At 38.9% G+C, this 25,031-nt stretch overlaps 1 protein-coding gene across 2 annotated transcripts in view; it reads right to left on the reverse strand.

The window, feature by feature from the left end:
* AK9 (adenylate kinase 9) overlaps positions 1–25,031 on the reverse strand; it is a 116,050-nt gene that overhangs the window by 36,844 nt on the left and 54,175 nt on the right. For both annotated transcript variants that reach the window (XM_075202901.1, XM_075202902.1), the window contains 9 exons: positions 23,010–23,166; positions 17,291–17,405; positions 15,134–15,219; positions 13,226–13,357; positions 12,228–12,428; positions 6,727–6,866; positions 2,132–2,344; positions 1,045–1,311; positions 796–917 (listed from right to left, as the gene is read on the reverse strand). In XM_075202901.1, coding sequence (XP_075059002.1) covers positions 796–917; positions 1,045–1,311; positions 2,132–2,344; positions 6,727–6,866; positions 12,228–12,428; positions 13,226–13,357; positions 15,134–15,219; positions 17,291–17,405; positions 23,010–23,166 — 1,433 coding nt within the window. The remainder of the gene's footprint in view (positions 1–795; positions 918–1,044; positions 1,312–2,131; positions 2,345–6,726; positions 6,867–12,227; positions 12,429–13,225; positions 13,358–15,133; positions 15,220–17,290; positions 17,406–23,009; positions 23,167–25,031) is intronic.

Here is a 25,031-nt window from a genome sequence, read left to right on the forward strand (position 1 = left end):
GAAGAGGCGCATTTGCAAACTTAGGTCACCTCAGTGTCCTGTTTTTTTATTTCAATATTGTGGGAGATCTATACTAATGCTATGGTAGTACAAAGCTATCTATCCCTCTTTACACTATACAAACCTTTGTTCTTTGGAATTAATATGAGAGGGCATAGTTGGAGAGTCAATTTTCTACAGAGATATATTAAACTATGATAGATGGATGGTTGACTTAAGCAACTAACATGACACTATCCACGAGCCTAGGTCACCGCGACCACTCAGGAGAAATAGTTTCTTTTACAAAAACCACCCCGATCCAGAAACATTCTTAAATACTTGGACATGAAACCAATTTCACAAATGGAAGATCAATTAGTTAGTTAATCATTCAATGTTGTTTATTTTGTTTTCTTACAAAATTACAGATGTCTACTGTGCTTTGTATACAACTGTATCCACAAAGCAACTGAGTATCATGTCCAAGGACAACAAAAAAAGATTTGTTTGATATACAGACATTGCTGGAAAGGGCAAACATGGTATTTAGTGAAATTCGCAGGAGGACATGTACTAGCCAATAAATGTAAGCTGTCTGAAGAGGGTAAAATCCTTTAACAGTTGAGGGAGAAAAAAGAATGGGCGAACAAAAGAGCTGCAATAATAAAAGAATTGCAAAACATTATTCACACAAAAGTGAAAACAACTATACTATAAATATATGCAACTGTGATGATATTGCTTCTCTAAACAATATTACGTATATGTCCCATTTACCAAAGCAAAAGGAATATTACTTTATTTTTAAATTACCGGAAAGGCTCTTTTGTCCACCACTCTGCTACAACCTGGTCCAGCACTTCCGTCGGCAGAGGCTCATTGTTTGCTAAATAAGACCTGACAGCTTCCTCTTCTGCTGTCAGGACCACCTCTTCCTATGAAAAGTAAAATAAAGCTATATTAATGCATTTAAAACTTTTATTCCACAACATGTTAAGTGCTACAAATTCACTATTGTACCAGATGTCCTAATCTAACTCCCCTGCAGTAATACATATTTACCTTTGAATCCACAATATCTTCCTTTGTGCTTTCATCCACATTTTCATCTTCTAATCCAAGAAGATTGGCTTCATCACCTAACTCATCTTCAGCAGTGTCTTCTTCAAACTGAGGTCCAATCTTTTTCTGCAACTTGGACAACATGATTTCTTGTAGGCGCTCTTGAAATTGGATGTGGAAAATGCCTAATTTTTCTGCTAGCCATCTGGCATTCACTGTTTTCCCAGTGCCATTTGCACCAATCAGAAGCACTCTCAATGGTGGAGCCTGGGAGATAAGGAAGTGAGACGCTAAGACAATGGTAAAAGATGTTTAAAAGCCTATTCACAAAGTTCCCTATGATCAGTACGATTCACTTATACAACAGTATATGTATCAAATGTTATATTAGGCAAAGTACAACCTGAACCTTATGAGTCTGTAAATTATGTTTTATATTTTGTTCCATGAAGCATGGACAGCATTTATTTTATACAAAGGACATTATCCCAAGTATTATATTCCCTATGAAAATTCTTTCTTTACTTTCTCTCTCTTTCTCTCTCTCTCTCTCTCTAAAACCTGTGCTATATTAATATCAGCATTTATGTGTTTGTAATATAGTCATCACTATCAACCGGCACTTAAACCAGACCTGTAGGGGGTGCAAATGATAAGGCTGAAACCAACTGCACTTACAAGAAACTCAAGACTTGAATCAGCTACATCTGTGTTGCAAAGTTTTCACTGTACATTACCTATGGTAGTCCGCCTCTTCCTCCCTTCTGCCTCTCAAGTTGTAGGCAGCATTAAGAGTCATTTGCATTTGAACATGAATTGCATGCATTAGCGTGAGATCCGTTTCTGAGCATGCGCAGAGTTACTTCATGCAAATACGCTACACAAATGGACGTACGGCTGAACATGAATCAGGACCATAGTGTCATATGTATAAATGTTAAGGAGGAGTTATCTTGCCTTAGGCCCCATACGGTCTTATTCCATATATGACACAATCCTAATATTGCCTTTGTTAGCAATTTGTAAAACATTAGTGTAAAAAAAAGAATGTATATTGAACTCTTGTACAACTAAATAAAAGCATTACTTGTAATGGTTCTTTATGAGCAATATAATTTTCAGGATTCTCAAGAAACTTCTGTCTTGCTTCAGGACTTGAGCAGCAGTAGGTCTTCTCCCGGTATATTGCAGCATTATCCAGAAGTCCTGGGTGAAGTATAAGCTTGTCTTTTAGAGCCACTGGACAGAAGTGCTTGGAGTCGCCATAAGGTTTCTTCTTTTCACGGGTGATATCCTCATCCTAAGTGCAATAAAACTGAATGCATTACTTTATTAAAGATTAATAACAGAGTAAGTTAATGACATACACATAGAAAATAGACAGCATTCCTATCACTGCCTGCTTGCAGCTCCTAGATCCTAGCTAATGTTTGTATGAATCAGCAGGAAATGGCAAACTGTTTGCATGAAATTTTTATTTCAGGTGAAAAATCAACATGCCAGAGACCAATGGTCAACACAAAACATTTTTTCCACTGAAATAAGAAAACACATTTATTTAAATATTAAAAGAGTTAACCACTAAATATTTATATATCATATTCTCACATTTGTAAAAAGATGACCTGCAAAAAAACTATATTTTTTTTCTTCTGTTTTATGATTGAAAAAGAAAAAGAAACCTTCTAAACTTCAATGGTTTGTACAAACTGGCATGGAAAAGTTATAACACCAGGTGACCCTAACTCTGGCTAGACATAGTCCTCTGCCTAGTCACCGGCGAACTAGTTGACATTGGTCACCCGACACAGACGAACAATATAGGTTTAAATACAATAAACCAGTCCCTTTGGTCTAAGTACTTCATTAGACCCTGTCCTGTACCTGTGTATGTTCCACCTACAGGTCTTAGTCTGTAAGAACTTAATCCTGTGTGCAGCCTGAACCTGCAGACTCCCCGGGACCTCACCTGTCCCTATGCAAGAGATGTGCGGCAAATATCCCTATTTATCATGGTACTTAATGAGCGTTCCCATACCTCCCAACATTTGGGTATTCGGTATCTGGACAGGGAGCATGGCCAAGTGGCCTTTTCAAGTGCTAGGCTGCACCATACTCTCCTCCCCACCAAACACCTCCATTGCTATGTGCACTAGTGTGCATGGCACCCATTCACCGCTGCTCTGCTATGCAGAGCACTAGTGAATGAGACATACCTCCTCCAGAGCAGCAGTGAATGAGACCCATCCGCAGGACAAAGCTTTTCCAATGGCGGGACACTGTCCTGCCTAAATTGAAGCTCACTTGATGCATGTTGGCTGACATAGACATGGAATTTACGGCCGAAATGAGACAATTACATATATCCTTTATGGATTTGACTATTTATATAGACAACAATAGGATAGAGACCAAAACTTACTATAAAAATGTAGATTGTGATAATTTTGTACCACCTTCTAGTAACCATCTAGGTCGATGGATATACAACATTCCGGGCAGTCAGTTTAGACGTATAAAACACAACATACTGACATAGAAGTAGACACACAAAGTGAGACTCTTCAGACTCAATTTTTGAAGCAAAAGTATAAAGAAAAAAGGTAAATAAGGCCCTGGAAGGAGTTAAAAAATTAAAGAGGAATATTCTATTAAAATATAAAGATAAAGATCATCTAGAAATGGAGGACATAAAATGTATTACTCAGTGCAACAGCAATATAGAGGTATTCAAATCCATCATTCAAAAACAGTGGCATATTTTGTGAATGGATGAAGAGTGTAATCAATTAATTACGGACAAACCCTATATTATTTATAAGAAGGCTAAGAACTTGAAGGCCATTTTGACTAATAGTTGCATTCCGCCCCCCTATAAAAAATCAAGATATGACTTGCAATAAGGGATTTTTCTACTGCCTGAATTGTACTGCATGTAGAAATATGGGCCTCAAGGAGACCAAATCCATCATGAAGGCTACATTGAATACTAATGGAAAGAACTTTAAAATACAAACAAAGATTACATGTATTTCAGAAGTTGTTATCTATATATTAGAATGTGTCTGCGGACTACAATATGTGGGGATGACAAAGAGGAAATTAAAAATAAGAGTAGCCGAACATATATATAATATCAGAAAAGGATTAAAAATTCACAGTGTGTCAGATCATTTCCTCAATGTATATAATAAAGATCCCAGACATTTTAAAATTTATGGGGGTAGAGTATATTTCCCTAATTGGAGAGGAGGTGCATGGGCAGAATCCAGGTGGATTTTTAATATGAAAACCCGGACTCCATATGGACTTAACTTAGATTTTGATCTGAGTCATTTTTTATAATATTGAATATTAAATTACATATTTTTGAGTATTTTAATAAATAGTTTTTAAATATTTTTTATATGACACATAACTTATTTATATATCACAATCTATGGACTTTTATATCTTACATCTATCTTTTAATTTGAATTTTAATAAAGTGAAATAGGGAAGAGCCTTTAAATAGCCTCCCTTTCACCAGAGCAGTATCCTTGACAAAGTCCCATAGCGGATGAAACATGTTGGACCTGACTGTTGTACAATTTTGATCCAGGAAGGACACTGTCACTACCCGGTGCAGCTTCGCAGCAAGTCTTAGAAGCTGCGAAATACACAGACTTTCCACCTAAGCGGTCTACGGTATACTCCATCCCTGACGGACATCGCCCCTGGACCCAGCCTGTCTTCTCTCATTAGGGTAAGATTAGATAGTCAGTGTGTGAGGGTGAGATTGTACCCGGACCTTGTTTTCCATTAGTTCCGCTACACATACTCTGCAAAAGGCTTAAACATTAATCCATATATCATCGTATGTTCTAGTAACACTTGCCTAACAATATGCTTGATATTTTACATTTTGACTATATTTTGCGCTCCTTTTATTGTACTTATATAATAAACTTGGCATAGGAGCAGCATTTATAGTTTTCAATTGGAGAGTGCTCCCCTTAATGTTTATATCTGAAATCTCCAAGACTCAAGTAGAGAGGTTGGGAACTTTTTTAATATATACTTATATTTCTACCAATAAGCAGCATGGAAGATAAATTATCTTAATATGAACTGTCGGATTAAATCACTGTGTGAACTCTGCTTTTAAAATGAAAGGATATTAAAAAACATTTTTTAATTATTGAAATAATTGCCTATAAATAGAAAATACTTGTCCATTATCATGATTAACATGATACAAATTCATCACATGATAATAGAATTTTCTGCCTTGTATTTGTGATTCTATTTGTAGATTAAAAAAAGTCATCAAAACACTAACTCATGTGTAATAAATATTTGATGCCTTGCCATTTATGCAGCAATATCACCCCAAATGAATAGTAAATATTGAATTAACTGTCTAAATATATTTCATATATTTTTGCTGTGCAAAAGGTCAAATCAGTTAATAAGCAGTTCTAAATTATATTATTTATAACTGATACAGGTGGTAAATTTGACCTCAAAGCCATTATATGCATGGGGAATTGTAAAAGTAAAAGGGAAAATTTGATTTTTTTTCTGATAATTATACTTCCTAGAATGTTCGAGTACATCCAACTAGTACAAAATGAGTCAAGTTCTAAATGAGTACAAAATGAGTCAAGTTCTAAATGAGTACAAAATGAGTCAAGTTCTAAATCTGAGCAACTAAGATTGTAATTTTAGTGGCTCACTGACATTGAAATCATACAAGCTTAGAGAACGTTTAACATTTCAGAAAATAAAGACTTTGGGACAAATTAAATAGGGACATATATGCGCTCAGTATGTACGTAGGGAAAGGACGTATATTAAAAAACATGTGTATTTAGACATGTTGAGATGGATGCATCAAAATGCGTCCTGCTAAAAAATGGTAGCATTTTCACCAGGTGAAACAAGTGTGTACTCTTTACAATAGCATAGAAATATAGAAATGTAATACAGTGTTAAATGTTGCATTAAGCTATTTGTATACAATAACATAATGTAACAAATAATATAGCAAATATTATCTTGACAGTGTTTTATTATGTGTTATTGTTTATTATTTAATATCTAAGTTGCATGTTTCATATAAAATGTAATCAAATCCAAACACAAACTAAATTAAATACAAACATCTATTGTTTTCTCCTTTACAAATAAAATGGGAATCTTTTATCCTACAGTGCTCCAAATGAAATAGTCAGTTACATAATGCAAATTACTTAATTTGTAGCGGCTTTGACTTCATATAATAAGGCCCTAATGATAATGAATAAAGTACTATCAGGGTTCAATACAAAATCAGCCAATCAGTAGCAGCTAGTCATCATCATCATTGTATATTATGGCACCTGCCCTACAGCACCCTCCTTAAATGTGCATCTGCAGATGTGTCCATGTTTAATTGTGTTGCAATTACATGAAGACGTCCTTACTGTATTCAGCCTACAATTGTCTGCACATTGCCCACACTTCACTTTTTCAGATGCAAGGAGGCACAAGTCAATGATATGTAAAAATGTCTATATGGACAACGGCATATCCATTTTTGTAGTGCATGTGCAGTAGGGAAATGCATATATGACACAAAAAAGCCCAGACATACATCAATTTTATATGAGCCCTTTTGTGAATTGAGGTAGATGTAATAAACATTGATATGACACCTACTTCTTCTTCCTCCTCTTCTCTCCCCTCTTCTTCCTCTTCCTCCCCTTCTTGGTCCTCAGCTTCCAGCTCGGCCTGAATGTCTTCTTCTTCTTCATCTATGTCCCGTGAAGTTACTTCCCAGCCTTGATACTGAAATGTTTCTGAAGAAATTGAATATTTATTTTCAAATTTCATAACTAACCAGTCTTCACGAAACAAAATGTTTGATCAGTAATTAATTTTTGTGTGTGCAGAGACAAAAATTAGATTTATTTGTAACTACTGTTATTTGTTATCTCCAAGCGCTATTAGACAGAAAGTAGGTCATGGGCAGGCAAAATCCTTCTCCACACACTCATACACCAATCAGAAAACATACTCAGCCTTCACACACATACATGCAGTAAAAGCTTCCTTAGCCTTCAATGCACCTCTCTGCATTACTTATATGTCTCTATTTACAATTTACTTAAGCACTCACGCTTTGGTCTACAGACCAGTCCTCCTTTCTCTGGTTACCCTATACTAGAATGCTTCCTGATTCTGCCTTAATTATGTATGAACCATCAGCATCTTAACACCAGCAATCTTCACTATCTGGCCTGCCTCCAACCCAAACTACCTCTGCCAGTAGTGTGAAAAGAAAATATACAATTGATATAGACTAAAACTGCAACCTCTGTGTATGCTTAGCCCTGTGTGTACAAGTGTGTGTGTACAAGTAAAGGCTGCGGATGTTGCAGATATCTGGTATTACAAACTCTGTCTACCCCTATTCCTTCAACACTACCTCTACGTTACCCCAAAATAACTGTAACCCTTTACCTATTATGTGTCCATCCCATAAAACCCAAAATGAAAAAGAGGAGTTTTTACTCACTGTAAATACCATTTCTCTGACTCCATTGGGGAACACTGTGAGACACAGAGGTATAGTTTGTGGTCCAAGAGTGTGGGCACTTTAAAATGTAACAGTTTGAGTAACTCCTCCCCCACTATGCCCCTCCCATCTGAAGCCATCCTCAGTTTTTGCATAAAAAAGCATAGATGAGAGGGCCAATAAGGCGTAACAAGAAACAAACGAAAGGTAACAACCAAAATAGAGTCAGAGCAAGAGGAGGGAGCACAGTGTCGCCCAATGGAGTCAGAGAAATGTATTTTAAAGGGGATTTAAAATCCTCTTGTCTCTTTCCTGCCATTAGGGCACACTGTCAGACATGGGGGACATACCAAACCTGCCCCTAAGGGAGGGAATACACTGGATCAGCTGGACTCAATACCTTGCACCCAAAGTTAACATCCTGAGATGCAAAGCCCCGTAACTTGTAAAATTGTGAGAAGGTATGGACAGATGACCACGTAGCAGCCTGGCAAAACTGCTCGGCTGTAGCCCCATGCAGCCCACAAAGCACCAATAGCCCTGGTCAAGTAAGCTCTCAAACCCACCGGCACCGGTCTAGCTGCCTGAACATAAACCAAATGAATGGTGGTGGCAAACCATGCTTGCGAGTCTCATACATGGATCTCGTGTTGTCAACGTAGCACCTAAGGGCCTGGACCACATCCAAGAGATGTAACGATGCATCCGAAGACTAGGACAGACAACTGAAACAACAATCCCTTGGTTCAAGTGAAACCGAGACCACATTCAGCACAAAAAAGACTTTAGTGCGAAGCACTGCCTGATCAAGGTGGAAAATTAGAAAGGGGGAGTTGCAGCCAAGCGCCCCCAGTTCAGGCACGCTACAAGCAGAGGAAATGTCGAGTAAAAACACCACCTTCCAGGTCAGATATCAGAGAGTCACACTTTACCGGATGTACAAAGGGAGGCTAAGCATGCAGAACCCCTTGTAGAAAAATTCAGAAGGGACGCCATGAGGGCAATCTCTGGCTGACCCCAATGTTGAACCATAAGACCTCTTTGTGAAGGAACCATTCCCCCAGGTGAATTCTGTTGTGGCTTAGGTAATCAGCCCCACACTTCTCCACCCCTGGCATGAATATGGCCAATAGCACAGGAACATGATGCGCCCTCTCAGGCCTTAATCTCACTGTCTCTCACACCGCTATGGCACTGCGTGTTCTCATCTGATGGTTCAGGTAAGCTACAGCCATAGCGTTGTCTGATTGGATCGTCAGTGGTCTTCCGGCAAGAACCCCTTGACCCTGAACCAATGCCCTGTATATTGCTCTAGTTCTAACACATTGATGAGCAGGGACGACTCTAGATGAGACCAGAAGTCCTGGAATTGGAGACAACCGATGACTGCACCCCAAACGGACTGGTGTATGTGGTAACCAAGGTCCATTCCCACAACTGGAAATACTGACCTTTGACTAGATTTGATATTGTTAACCACCACGAGGGAAATGCGCGTGGCTGTGAACAACTTGATGATCTGCCCATCCAGATGAAGGTTGGACTTGGACAATTTTTGGAGGAGCTCTCTCTGTATCTGCCGAGAATGGCACAGCCTCGAACATGTTCCCTAGGAGTTTCATGCAAAAGAGAAGGGACACTTCCTGTTTTTCCAGAAGAGATCTGGGGGTAAATGTATCAAGCTCTGATTTTTTCAGCGGTTTAAAATCTCCGCAAATTGCAGGTAACAACCCACGATTTCAGGCAAAAATTTCTGAAATGTATCAAGCTGCAATTTTTACCCTGATCTTGAAAATAGCTGGTCATCTCTGGCGCTTTGCTGCAATGTAAAACACTCCCCTATTAGCTAACTCTCCTGTGTTGTAGCAGCGTGTTCTATAAACCCATCACTGTTACACTGTTCTGCCTATAGAGCCGGAGCTCTGGCAGCTGTAAAAAGTATTAAAAATAGATCAAAGTTACAAAAAAGAAAAAGCGTGGGGTCCCCCCTCTATTCAGTCTTAACCCTAGTGCTGCCAGCCTACTGCTGGTTCCGTGAAAATCGGGGAAACATTTTGCGTGGGGTCCCCCCTATTTTCATGGAACCAGCACTAGGCAAACCAGCCGGGGTTGGTGGCACTATAGCAGGGGGACACGCGGCCGGGGTCCCCCTGCCATAATGACAACCAACCAGAGGCTGTTCAGCGTTGGGATGGATTCCCTAGGGAGTGGGGTCCGCCGAAAAAAATGAGCGGACCCCCCCTCTAGGGACACCCAGCCCAGTACTGATAGCACTAAGGCTCTTCCAACACCCCTGGGCGGTGGGTGTAGGGTAGTAACGGCGATTATAGATGAAAAGACCAAACAGACGCCAATTTGTTTTGTGGAACTACAAGTCCCAGTCAGCCAGGGTCCCATAAATAGTGTGGGCATGCTGCTACTTGTATAACTACAAGCACAGCATACCCATGGCAGCCAGGGCATGTTGGCACTTGGAGAACCACAAGTGCCAACATGCCCTGACACCCACGGCTGCCTGGGATCTGTAGTTCCACAAACCAAAATGTTTACAAAACCACAACACCCTCATTAAAACCACTAACATTTAATAAAAATAATAAACCCACAATAAAGACAGTAAACACCCTCATTTACACCATGTATTTTTATTAAAAATAATAAATTCCCTATATACTCACCACTGAAGTTTTCTTCTGTCGTCAGCAGCTTTTAATCCTAAAATGGTTGTCAACCAAGTCCAAAATAAATTTGTCATTTCCAAAGTCCAGCTTGACCAAGTCAAAATAAATTTGCAATTTCCAAAGTCCGGCTTGAAATGTCCAAAATAGATTTGTAGATCCAAAAGTCCTGCTTGAAATGTCACCAAAGTATTTGTAGATCCAAAAGTCCTGCTTGAAATCTCTTCTGATCTTCTTGATCACAAAGCCCCCCTTGTTGATTGCAGTCTACAGCCAGGAGGGCCCCCTTGTTGCTTGAAGTCTTCTTTGCTTCAGACAGGAGGGCCCCATATTTGTAAGATCCACTACTCTTCTTGCTCTATGCAGAATAAAAAAAAAGCAGCTGGACCGCCGCTAACAGCTTCTACTAGGTAGAAGCTCCGATACGCAATGAGCTTAGCTCATTGCGCTAGGTCTAATTATAGTATTAGGGGATTTACCCACTTTACATTTGGCACAGGTATAATGTTGCACAGACTTTCCAGTGGGCTCTTTAGTCTTGGAAGTCCCTTTCTCAGACATATTGATAGTAAAAACAAAATCACACACAAAGGGCTAGATTTACTAAACTGCAGGTTTGAAAAAGTGGAGATGTTGCCTATGGCAACCAATCAGATTCTAGCTTTAATTTATTTACTGCATTCTACAAAATGACAGCTAGAATCTGATTGATTGCCATAGGCAACATCTCCACTTTTTCAAACCCGCAGTTTAGTAAATATACCCCAAAATGTCTAATAAATCTCACAATAACATCTCTGTGTGTAAACAGGTCTAGGCTGAAAATACAGAAGAAAATAATTTAATATATATAACATATACCTATGTCTGCCTTGTATGTCCTTGTTTTATATATGTACCAGTTGTATGTATGTCCTGTTTTCCCTAAATGTACGGCGTCCGGAACACTGTGGCGCCTAACAAATCTATGATATAATAATGGTAAAAATAATTATTATAATAATAATAATAATAATACCTATATGCCCAATATACACACTGAGATCCACTATACTTATTTAATATTAAGATATTGTCCGCCAAGTGTGACTAATGCCTACAACGCATAATAACAGGTGGCAAAGGCACCGCAAATACTGAGAAACAGCCTATATAGGATGGTATCAGAAATAAAACATGGAGAGCACAGAGCAGGAGAAAAAATTTCAGTCAGACTGCATGTCACTGCTCAGCTGCTGGAGTGAAATCGCTACCATGAGGGAGAGCCCACCAAAACTATGTCTGGTAGTAGCACTGCCCCTTAGAACAGTCCAGTCAGAAATGGGTGCTCTACAACCTCCCTGTAATAACCAATGCAGTTACTTACAGTTTGTACCTGCTGTCATGTCAGAAGGGAGAACTACTGCTTCCTTCTGGCTGCACTACAAGCATTACTGCCCTTCTGCTATGCTGTCCACCACTAGTGAAAGAAGAACTGCTTGATGCTGGGGGGATTTCAGCATCACTCTCACCACACAGCCGCATGTGTGAAAAACACATATATTACCCATGGCTACTTCAACATCAGGCGTGTGGGAACCCTACAGACACGGACCCAGAGTGAAGGCAGCCCACAGGCTATTCACTCTCTGGGAAAGGGTCCCTGTGATGGTCTAAAATAAAAGCAAAAAATTGACTAAAAAATCCATGCAAGCAGTTACGTTTCAAAGTGCCTACATTTCTGGACCACCAACTATACCCATATGCCTCGCAGTGTCCTCCGATGTCCCGCAGTGTCCCCCATTGGCAGGAAAAAGAAAACCTCTTTTATTCATAGTGTGTAAATATAAAACAAATCCAGGTACATACTCTAGAAGGAACCAAAATGGTTAGCAGCTTTTTCATGAACATAGCCTAAATCTTTTTTAATGTTTGTCCCCAAAAAAACACAAACAACCACAAATCATATGTTTAATGAAACTCACTTGTCATGTGAGTCACCGCTTCTTGCAGAAGTGTTTCGGGTGACTTATCAGCCACTTCCAGATAAGCAACTTGGGATGAGTCAGTGAACACTGGCTCCAGAAGCTGCCACTCTTCATTAAATGTGTTTATGAGCTCCTTTAGTGGTGCCATTTCTGGTACATCAGGAAATCCCCCCTCAGGAACCTCAGGTAAAATGATTTCTGGGTACAAATTAAAATTTCACATTGTAATTGTTCTTCCATTTACAAGCAACAAGCAATCTCAGCACAAAAGCAAATTTAAAAATGTCCAGGGCTGGTTTCATATAGTGAGCCTCCATATTTCTATCTAGAACATGAGGGGTAACTTGAAATTATATCCCATTAAGTAGATGATATAACATTTATTGTGAGAGCAGTACAACAAAAAATGATGGCTCCACTGTGTTGTGTGCATGTTTCCTACATTAGTACAAATTTGGGAAATGAGATTACTGCTTTGTTAGAACATTTGTTCTTATAGTTCTGTAGCCAGTACTTGTAATATAGTTTGGGCCGATGTTATTGTTGAAGCTTCAGGTGGATTCAATTCTAGTGTTGTATTTAATGTTTAGAGTTGAGAATTTTTTTTAGGAGTTTAGGATAATCTTGGTCAGGGAACTCACTTGAAAACAAGGGTAGTCTTTTTTTTCTATAGCACTAGGAGGGCTGAGATAGAAGCTCTTGTAGAGCCTTTTGTATCCATTTTCAGTTACTAGATAGTCTAAAGATGAGTCCATTCTAACTTTCTGATTTTGAACAACTAGGTAATTTTGCATATTCTACATTATTATTATTTTATATTTCTAAAGCATAAACATAGCCCAAAGTGTAAAACATTATGACAATGGTTTGTTTTCTATGCAATATTGTACGGTTATGTAAAATATATTTTATTGATTACTAAAATGACTAAAATAGAGAAAAAAGGGTTTCAAACATATGACACTACCATGGAAATAAAGACTGCATTAGCTAACCTTGTTCTGGTTCCAATGGCAGTTCCATATCTGGTTGTGGGTCGGACTCTACTAGACTGGTTTTTATTGCCTCTTTTAGAGAAGTAGTTTCTGGGGAAACATCTTGATCCAATAGAATTTGGTCACTAGTATCTGCCAAAAAAAGGAAGTTAAAGTGACTATGTCACCAACAAAATCATGCTGGAGTACACAAAATGTTTGTTATAAGTTTTCATTCCTAGCCAAAGCTAAAAAAAATACAATAATAAATGGCAATCTTTCATTTCAATTTACTAGATTGCATGATGAATATGCCTTGAATGTAAGAAGCAAAAGAAATGGCAAATATAACAGAAATACAGATAAGATGATAACTGATTAAAAAGTAAGCATGCAACAAACCAACATATTGACAAATGTTAATCCAAGGTGACAGACATAGACTTTGGAGTGAACTATGTATTAACTACTATGATGTAGACAGCAATGTTAAAATGAGTGAGCAAAAAACATGCCGAGCAAGAAATAATGATATTGTAATGGGCAATACCAAATAGTACAGATGAGAACAAGAATAATTTGGACCACTGGAAAGCTAAAATGGGTAAAAATATAACAAATTCTTCTAACATAATCATTAAGGGTCTTTTATGAAAGTACAAAAGCACAGCTTGTTTGTGATGTCATGTGACCACTTTTTAGCACTTATAACTACTTAAATGGGTAACCACAGAGGTTTGTGCACCTAGATGGCAACATATGCAGTGATCTAAAAGTTTGCCTCTTGGGAGGAGTTAAGCAGATTACTCACAAGTACACTTAGATTATTTAAATAAACTGGTTGAGGCTCGGAGGTGTTCTCCGTTGTACACATGCCTTTTTCTCCCCTTAAAAAATCTTAAATTGTCTGGCTCGTCAGAAGTGCTTGAATTCCAACCTCATCCATTTAATAAGATGTATTTTGAACCGTAAGTGCATAACCCTCTTAGGGCAGTGCTTCCAAAGATAGGAAAGTGGATGTACAACCTGAGATGCACTAAGCAGACAATTAGGCACAATCGCAGTAACAAAACACTAATACTGGTACGCATCTTCTGCGGTTCATAAATAACTTTATTGAACTTTAAAAAATACAAATGTCCATTATCCTTAGTGTAAATAAACTGATCCTCAACAGCCTCTCCTCAATTCCCCTAATTAATGTATGACATTCTCTGGCTTTGCAATATTTCCCTCTTATGAACATGTGCCAAAAATCGCACACCATTTTGAAAATGGGTTACCCTATATCTAATTCTCAATGTTAAATAGACTGGAAGAAAATAATATATATTGAGGATAATATTCATTAGCACCTTTTTATATTAATGCATTCTATGTGATGTAATGTTATTGTGTTATAAACTGTATCACTTGTAAAGTTTAAAGCTATTCACCAGCAGACAATACAAAAATGGAGATTCTGAGTCTGATTCATTAAGACACACAAAACAAACATAAATTGTGTTTGGTTTTTTTTAAGTGCACGCAATCGGGTATATGCACATCTGTATTCAATGAGGAGCGGATCTGATTATACATCTTTTATTCAGTACAGGTCCAGGTGAACACTGCTCTAATGGACCACACATTGCAGGATACATCCAATACATATGTGGAATATAAAGTCCCAAAATAATACAATTCAATTAATGTCACCTGCTAATATAATACAGTCATTAATGACAGGACATGTAGAAAACTTTCCCACCATAAAATACATTTATTAGGATGTTATGAATGTCTACTGTACGTAAAATGCTTTTTTACAGTTGCTCCTGATTGCAAGCACATGTGATTTTTCCCAAAATACGGCATTTATGTACCCTAATGAATCAGGCCCGCTATGTAAATGTGCCATATGCTACGGAATGTAACCAATGTACTTACCTTCTGGCTTATCTTCTATGTGTTGTAAATCTTCCAGAGTTTGCTTTTGCTCTTCCTGTAATTTCATTATTTCCTGCTGTTCTTTTCTTAAAATAAATTAATACGGCCGATAAACTGTATAGTTTATAATTTCTCAATTTATACACATTTATCTAAATACAAAATGGAACATGATAAAAATAAATAAATAATCAAAACGAGGATTTTTGCACTTATGGTAAATTCATTTCTCTGAATCCATTTGGAGGACACTGCTACCCTGGGGTGTAGAGGCATATCCTGGACCTGGGCACTTAAGAGTTAAGTTATTTAAACTAAAGCTCCTCCCCTCTATAACCCACACCAACTGCTCCTCAGTTCATAACTAACAAAGCCCAATGGGGCAGGAGAAGAAATCAAGAGAACTTACTCTCCATAAACATAACATTAGGATCAATTTAACCTTAATCAACAAAAGTAAAGGGTGGGGGTACAGTGTCCCCCAAATGAATTCAGAGGAAAGGATTAAACAAAAGTGCAAAAATACTCTTTTCTCTTTCATCCACTTTGGGGCTGTCAAAGTCAGCAAATTGGATAAAGTCATTTCAATTAATATCGAGCAAACTTGGTTGTCTTTGTCTGAAATTATGCGTATAGCACGCTACGGCGTGGAAGGGCGTATCCAGCCGCAACCCGTGGCAATAACAAGGTTTTACACTTTTACTCACATTTACACGAACACACACACTTGTAAATAGTACACATTAATTCTAGTTGCAACACATAGTTATTTATGTCGAGATATAGTAGTATTTATGTTTATTAAGAAAAGATATATGCATTTAGGTGAAACACAAGGTTCAGGTTGCAGGAACTGTGTCATGTTTAGTATCATTTTATTCTCCTTTTCATCAGCAGTTGTCCGGTTCATTCACCGAAGAGATCGCACATTGCATACTCTAGTTAGTGATGTTAGGGAATAAATGTTTAAATTGATACTAACTATGAAATGCTAATAGACTAGTTGAAACTGGAGTCTTGGCGGGAAAGTCGGAGCACATCCCCTGGAGAGATGACCCCCACCTTTGGATATTTTGGTTTGAACTGGCCTATGACCTGCAGTACCCTGGACCTTCCTGAAGCCTGGACCAATAGAAACAAGCCACATCATTTGCATTGTTTTGCTGTATTTCTGACTGCATATAAACAGGAGCTTTGGGCTTATTGACCAGTCTTCTTTGACCACAGCCTTCAGACCTGAATGACTGTTCACTGGATCCAGAGCGCCTGCGATAAGTAATGGCTGTACTTATTTTTATTTCGCTTGAATTATTATGCTACTTTTGGATAATAAATTACTTTGTGCTTTGGAACACAAATCGAGATTCGACAATTGTTATTGGATAGCGACAAAACGTGCATAACAGGGCATACTGCTACCTTCAGGATGCTCCAAAGCTGTCCCTAGGGGCAAAGTCAATAGGACCATACAGCTGCTGAACATTGAGAATTCCTAAAAAGTTCTGGACCTCTGCAATGAGGATTAACTTCATTAGAAGATAAATAAATAGACATGGCTGAGACCTGAACCTTAAGACAACTGAGCAATTTTCCATTTCTGGGATATAAACTGCAAATATTGAAGGAATAAACTGTTCCGACCCAAAGTCAAGATCCTGGAGGATTCTTATATGGCAAAGCCATGGCATTGTTTGATTGAATCCGGACCAGCCTGCCTTTTAGTGTTTGTCACAGCTCTGAGTACATTTATGAAGAGCTTTGACAGCTCGCAGAATCAGAGGTTCTGTTGATGAAGATGCAAAGTTACCATTCCCCATCCATGAAGGCTGACATCCAGTATTATAATGTGCCGTCTCAGATGTTAAAGGGACGGGCCTTGTTCAAGTTGTCCACCTTCAGCCACCACAGGAGGGACTGATATGCCTAAGACTACAGACTCAGAAATCGAGTGGCTAAGATGAGAAATGTTTATATACCACAGGTCTCTTACCCTTTTTGGATGTTCTAAAATAAAATTCAACATCTTCTCCAAGCACTCGGGTGGCATAATAATACATGAATAGCCAGGCAAACATGGATAATTTTCTTAATTAAAAAAGCATGACAATTCTTTAACGGTAAAAACACAAGGCCAAAACAATAAATATAAGCAACTACCTTGCTTCTTCTTCTTCTTGCAGCTTTCTTGATCTCTCCTTCTGAAGCCTTTGCAATACATTATTATTTATCTCTTGATCATTCATCAGGTACAGTCTGTTCAGTAAATACTTTGCTAAAATGTACAAACATGAGACAAAACAAATTATTTGCACAACATTGTGTATCTAATTTGTGCAGTATCTACCAAGGGTAAACAAAACAGTTAACCAACTGGCAACTGAAGCAAAAATGTGGTTTGCAGAGTTTGCCTTTCTGAATAAAACAAGGTTAATTGGGGCAGAACATATTGGTAGGTTAATTGGCTGCTGACTAAAAAAATTAACACTAGTGCTGCAGAATTGGTGGCGCTATATAAATAAATGGTGATGACGATGTTTAAGGCATGTCTTGTTCAAGTGTAAACTTCATTATCACCTAGGCCAAGCAGTTCACTCCTGCATTTAGAGAATGTAGGTTCTTTCTCCAGAATACAGTACATTTACTCTCACATTTCTCAGAACATTCTTTGAAAAGATAAACTCTAGCTTGAAAATTGTCTTAATAGCTAAAGAGTCAGAAAGTTGAAGTTCAATATTTAATATTAGAGAAAAAGATTAAGGCTTGGTCTTTGACCTTCTCTGTATTTTTATGGTGACATATATGTAAAATGAGAACATGCTAAATAAAATTTTACAAGGATTTAAAGGGAAAACCCCTTATTTTCCATAATGATCTCCAGAAATGGTAGAAAGACAGGAGTTAAATGTCGGGGATCTTTAAGGATAAGGTTATACTCAACAATGCCAGCCCCTGTTGCTAAAAGTAATAAGTGCCCTGTGGAATTATTATTATCCTCTTTTTATAGGTTGCCACAAATGGTCTGCAGCACTATGCATAGGGCAAATAACAAAACAATACATAGTATTACAGGACAATACAGTAAACAAAAAACAATATAACTTTCAACACAGCTAATAATAGCCTAAATGGGCAATGGGGTTCAAGGGGTAAATTCAGCACAAGCTGAAACCTTTGCCCATGAGCGTGCACATGACTAACATGATTAGAGCCACTGAAGTGTGCAGACAATGGAGGAGTGGAACCAAGAAGCAGAGAGCCCAAGGAGAAAGTACAAAGTGCAGCTAGTGAGCAGGCAATGAAAAGATGTAGAACATGAGGGATGAGAGTCCTGCTCATGAGAGTTTACAATCTAAAGGGAAAGGGGCAGAAAAATGGTTGATACATGGGGGTGAGTCAGTGTATGAATATCTAGAAATTAGAAAGGAGGGGTTGAAGCATGAGTGGGCAAGATGGAGGATGAAAGAGGGTATACTTTGAAGGGGAATGTTTAAACAGTGGAATGGTAGGCTTTATTGAACAGGTGGGTTTTCATGGAGCGTTCGAAGTTTTGCAGGCTAGGAGATAGTCTGATAGAACAAGGTAGACTCTTCTAGTGGTGGTATCCAACTCAGGCGAAATCTTGGATTCAGGAGTAACACCAGTCTCACTTCCGAGTCCAGAGGGGAGGCAATGGTCTTTGGCCGACAGGTTAGGAATGGAGAGAGTATGTATGTATATGAGGTTGGAGAAGTAGGGACCAGTGGAACTGGAGAGGGTTTTGTAGGTGAGGGTGAGGAGTTTGAAGAGGATTTTGTAGGGGTAGAGGAGCCAGTGTAAGACTTAGCAGAGAAGGGAGGCAGTATTGGAGCGGTGAGAGAGGGAGATAAGTCTTGCTTCAGCGTTAAGTATAGATCGAAGAGGAGCAATATGGGAGCAGGGGAGGCCAATAAGGAGAACGTGGCAGTAATCAAAGCGAGAAATGATCAGTGAGTGGATAAGTGTTTTGGTGGCATCAAGGGAGAGTAAGGGTCTGATACAAGCGCTATTGTGGAGCTGGAAACAACAGGATTGGGAAAGAGTTTGTATATAGGGGTGAAGAAGATGGAGGAAGAAAATTTGTGTCTGATGGACTCAATTTTGGAAGTGAAAAAGGAGACAAAGTCAGTGGCAATAAGGGAGGACGGGAAGGAAGTAAGGGGGCAACAGAGGGTGTTGAAGATGGCAAAGAGGCGGTGAGGATTAGAAGATTGGGAGAGATGAGAGACTTGAAGAAGGATTGTTTGGCAAGGGAGAGGACAGAGCTGTAGGAAGTCTGCCAAGGAACAAGATTTTCTCCAGTGGCGTTTGGTGGTACGTGAGCATTTTTGAAGGAAACTGGTACATTTGGAGTGCTATGGTTGGGGTTTGGAATAGTGAGGGTGGACAGAAGAGGTGGGGGTAGCAGAGTCAAGAGTGGTGGTGAGGGTATGATTGTAGAGGGTGGCCGTCTATTTGGGGCAGGCATGGGGAGATAGAGGAGAGGGGAGTTTCAAGCGAGAAGCAGAATATATTAGGATCAAGAGTATCAAGATTACACCCAAGAAGGGGTAATTTGGGCAACTGGAGGGGTGCAAAGGATGAGGAAAAAGTGAAGGAGAGGAGATGGCGTTCAGAGAGTCGGAAGGGAGAGTTAGAGAAATCAGATAGAGCACACTGATAGGAGAAGACAAGGTCATGACAGAAGGGGAAGGCTTTCAATTGGCAAGCCATAGGTAATTGAGGATGGGGCGATCATTACCAATATTTAAGGTACTTGTAAATTTCCTTCAGTTTGTTCAAAGTACAAAAGGAAAGTGAAAGTAAACTGTGCGATCTGACGGCCACATCAATTATACAGCATTAATATCCAGTTTAACCTGTGGCCGGGTCCTGGCCATCTTTAAATGGACTGGAAGGTTAATACCCTGCACCGGAAGGGTTAAACCACCGGCGCTAGGCGCCGCGTGAATAAAGCAAATGTTTAAATGTCTTATTTAATTAAAATAAATGGTTTTACATGTGTGCTGCAATGCTGGGCAGGTATACCCGGCGCCATAGCATTGTGTGGGATAAACCCAGGCGCTAGGCGCCGGTGAGAGTAGGGGCATGTGTTCAACTAAATTAAATGTATTTATTAAAATAAAAGTGTATTTTAGAGTGTGCACTGCAGCGCTGGGTAGCTAGTACTCATCAGAGAACCATAGTGTAATGAAATGTTTTAAAGTTGATTAATTTTTTTTTAACTAAATAAAGTGTGTATTTAATGTGAAGGCGCCGGTATTTACCTGGCATGCAGCGCCGAGAGGGTTAACGCCCGGGGCCTATGTGTATATTAAGTGTAAAAATGTGTGTATTTAGGTGTAGGATGTATGTGTAGGTGTGTATAATAAATAAAGGTACATAATTGTCCCTGGTGGTCCAGCGGTCCCCCCCTGCAGACAGTTTTCAGTGGCTGCCAGAAGGACTTCCACACCAGCCTCCTGGAATCAAATACTTCCAGGAAGTGCAGCGCCTCCAGGGGGTCCCAAGAGGCTAAGTCGCTTGTTGGAGCTCAAAGTGCTTCAGCTAGCTACAGGGCAAGGACTGCTGGCCCGGAATTTGGCTGCTCTTCCCTGGTACTTGGGGAGAGCCAGGCCTCGGTACAAGGTCCCTGGAAGCAGTTTTACGTGGGAGATTTAAAAGATAAATCTCTCACCTCAGACAGACCGGCACCAGGGAGGAGAGTGGGCTGAGCCCCCCTCTCCCTGGCAGCTTGTGGACAGAGGGGAAATACACTCCCCCCTGCCACTAGCTTCAATGTTAAAAGTGGTTAAGCTTTCTGGGCTGATTCACGTGCAGGTTGCATGAATCAGTCCAGATTGGTTAAAGGGGCAGGAGGCCAGATTACCTTCTGCCAAGCTAGTCTCGAAAAACTATATAAAAAGAGATCTGTTTTGCACTTGAATTAATAATTGTTCCATCTGTCATTCTGATCACTGGTACCATAAACTAGTGTGAACTTCCTTATTAGGACACTTGAGCTAATAAACATAATTTGCTTCAAAAGCCTGCTTGACGACTGCTTCCTTGTTGTAATTCCTGTGACCTGCAGATTAAACCCAAATCTAATCCATTCTCCAGCTGTTCTGAGGTTTGGACCCAGTGTCTATTACCACCGCTCTGCCCGCTACCCAGCGGGGTACACTAGCAGCGACAGTTACCCAGAAGGATGCGGTTCTGGATGCCACTAAGGAGTCTAATGGTGGCAGCACCTTAAGCACCTCCTACTGCTGTTAGAGGGCCTGTTTGGGAGAAAGAAATGTTGGCAAGGCAAGCCCAATCAAAGCCCAGCAACACAACAGACAGGGTTGCATAGGTCGGTCCAACCTGTCACATAACTGTTACTTTCTTTTTACCGTACTTCTTTTTATATTTGAAAAAAACAAAACCTAGTGTAATTTAAAAACAAAATGGAGCCTAAATAAAAATGTGAATTTTGCTGATATACCAGCAATGACAGAACATACAAATCTTGTAAACAAAATTAGGCTGAACTAATATACCATACAACGTCTTCCATTCTAAATGGAAATCTGCATTTGCAGTTTAATTATGTATGCGTCATCTTTCTTGTAACTAATTAAATTGTTCTAACAAAATCATTGCGGGAAACATAATCTGGAATGAAATTAAAATGGAAATTATAATGGAAAAAAACCCAAAAAACAATCTTTTATAATAGCTGTCACAAGAATGACTATAGCAATTTCTCAAAGTTTCTTTATCTTAATAAGCTGTTTATTTGTTGAGCACAAGCTTGGGACTCTTGGTGATGTACAACTGCATACTGTGGGGGTGATTTACAGTAGCTCACAAAAGATGACAGTTTATATATGCATAAATATGCATCTCCGTACTTATGTTTCCATGTCTGTACTTCACGTTTTATGCATGTGCAGATATGTGTAACCTTAGATCAAGCAAATAGAAGCAAATATGCACCAATCACTAACATCAAATCCAATACTGTACCCTTTTTTGTAGGGGAAGAATTTATGCTTGGTAAGTGATGTATTTCAAAGATACATGTAACCCAAAATAAAATGAATCTCAAAGGGGCATGCTTAACCTGTGTTTGCACACCTTTAGGGGTATATTTACTAAACTTCGGGTTTGAAAAAGCGGAGATGTTGCCTATAGCAACCAATCAGATACTTGTTATGATTTGTTTAGTACATTCAGTTACAATCTGATTGGTACATATACAAGTATGGAGTTGGAAATCTGCCCTTCTTCGGGATAAGTGTTAGGTGGCTGCCAAATAAGGGACAGTGAAATAAGAGGGGGATTCCAACCCTCCTAAATTGGATAAATGGGGCTGGTCCCTAGGCGCCCGATAGTGTATAGATGCGCTAATAGCAATAGCTTGGTAAAAGAATATACTTGTATTAAGAGATAAACACCATAAACATAAATCTCAGTGCACTGATAAATTACAAAAGTATAGTAAAAACACAGTGATATCAAATAAACTGTATACAACAGCCTAAGACCTTGTAAGAACAGAAGTCCAAAATATCTGCAGAATCAATGGATATGGACAGTAACCCTGCCCTGGGGAAAGGAGTCGCATGGGTAGCAAATAACCAAATAGTTCACTTCTAGCACTATAAGACACTTATTTTTCTGCCCCAATACAAAAAGCATCCATCCACACAACATTTCAAGCGGAAAACATAGTTTCATTAAATAATTCTACTCAACTGTTACAGGTGAAATGCCTGACATGTCTTTAAAATATTATTTTTATGTACATTTCAATTTATGAATTATGGTAGATCATGTATAAACTGTGAAATTTTCTGTTAGGTCATTTCAAACACATGACATTTATACTCACCATTACTTGCCGAATTTCTTAAACAAATGACCGTGTCTGGAAGAAGTCCCTTTTCCAACAATGGTATCCAATAATTTGGTGAATTAGGGAAATTTTCCAACACCCATCCTCCAACAGGTTGGGAACCAGGAAACCGCTCTTTATTTTCGTCATTGAACTATGTAATGATATAGCACAGGAAATCAACATATGTAAGAGCCCAACAGTTTCATATACATTCACTACTCTCAAATACTTTCACATATTATATGTCTTTTAATTCATTTAATAGAATTAGTATTAGATTCCTTGTTTAACAAAACAAAATACTGTGTGGCAATCCAGCAATGAAGACAGTGTAGCAGTATGCAATATAATAATGAAAGGAAAAAAAAAATCAATACAAGATAAATAACTGCACTGAATGTATAATACATCCACAGCAGGTGAAGTTCCATAAATGTATAAAAACTGATACTTAGCAGTATTGTTTCAGCCAGAGACTGAATGCTAGGATTTGTAGTGCAGGTCTATAATGGTCTTCTCCACTCCGGTGGATTTCCTGACGAAGCCTTCCAGTGAAATCGGCTAGAGGAAAGCCCATGCCAATGTGTTGAAATAGGCTGAAGTTATGTGAAGTGCAACGTAAACACCAGATACAAGCCAACAGGATTAAGACGCATATTGTCATTTTAAGAGAGCTGCTGTTTACCAATACTGACACCAAAGCTCACACCCTCTAAAGGACTTCTATGCTTTCATTTCCCTAACCTATGGGAGTATGATTTTATAATATATATGTTAATAAACATTTTTAACACTATATCCCTCTTCTACTAATCTCTTAAGTGCATGAGCTTTTGGACACAACTCAGATTTTTTTATTTTACTCACCAATTTACAGCAGATTTAGGCTGTGTAGATACATAAGGAGGTGAATATATACATAATGAGGCACATTTATAAAAACTGTTCCACAGGTAACTGTGTACAGAACATGATGTTGCCCACAGCAATCACTTTTGCTTTCATTTTCTAAAGTGTACTGCAGAACAGTTTTCATAAATTCCCCAAATATGTGAAGAAGTCAGTGATGATTTTAAACTTTCAAAGCTAGAATTGATGAGCAGGCTCTACAGCAGTGGTTCACAACCTATAGGTCAGGACCCATGCTATTTAGGATATTCTCTTTCTGTTACAACTCTGTCTGTTGTTTTTACCTAGCAGCAGTGCATCATACCACCAGAGGTGGTGCTGTTCTGTTCCTGAACTCTTCTACTTGCCTGAAGGAGTTAATCTCCTTGCATTATGCCTGATTAGAACTGTACCTGCCGCACTGCTTTAAGTACCTGCCTCTAGCTGTGCTCTGTGCAGTTCCGTTTGTTTCTGGCTGCTGCTAACCTGCTCCTGTGCTATTTGTTATATACCTGCTGGACTGAACTTCTGTGTATGACCCCTGACTTTACCTTGGACCTTGCCTGAGACCCCGAATCGTTTGCCTGTACCTTGGACCACGCTGTTTTGCCTGTTGCCCTGACCTTTTGGACAGACTTGTGGACCTCGCTAATTTGCTTGATCTCTACCTGGCTATTTGGATTTGTTTGTCTGATCACTGCTTTATCCCTGGACCCTGTCTGCTTTCCTGGACAGCCTTGTGCCTTCTGGACTGGGGTAAAACTTATAATACCTGTTCCTGCCATTTTTACTATACAGTCTCCTTAGGAACCTGTTCTTATCAGTGGATCTGAGTAATCTTTGTTTGTGTATTTACCTGAATAAAGACACTTTGCTGTACACTTCTGTTGCTCTTCGTGAATACACTGGGATTCATAACACTTTCCAGCTATTGTGTACTACCAACTAATAAACTGTTTATTAATCATATTTACTGTTATTATTTTGTGAAAGTCCCTTATTTCTTATTCTTTACATTTTGTAACAATAACATACGTACTAGTATTATTATTATTATATTGCTTATTTATATCACGCCAATCATATTACTAGACATTAAATTAATGAAAAGAAACCACATAATAATTA

The sequence above is a fragment of the Mixophyes fleayi genome, chromosome 3 (assembly GCF_038048845.1).
Source record: "Mixophyes fleayi isolate aMixFle1 chromosome 3, aMixFle1.hap1, whole genome shotgun sequence".
Taxonomy (NCBI): Eukaryota; Metazoa; Chordata; class Amphibia; order Anura; family Limnodynastidae; genus Mixophyes; species Mixophyes fleayi.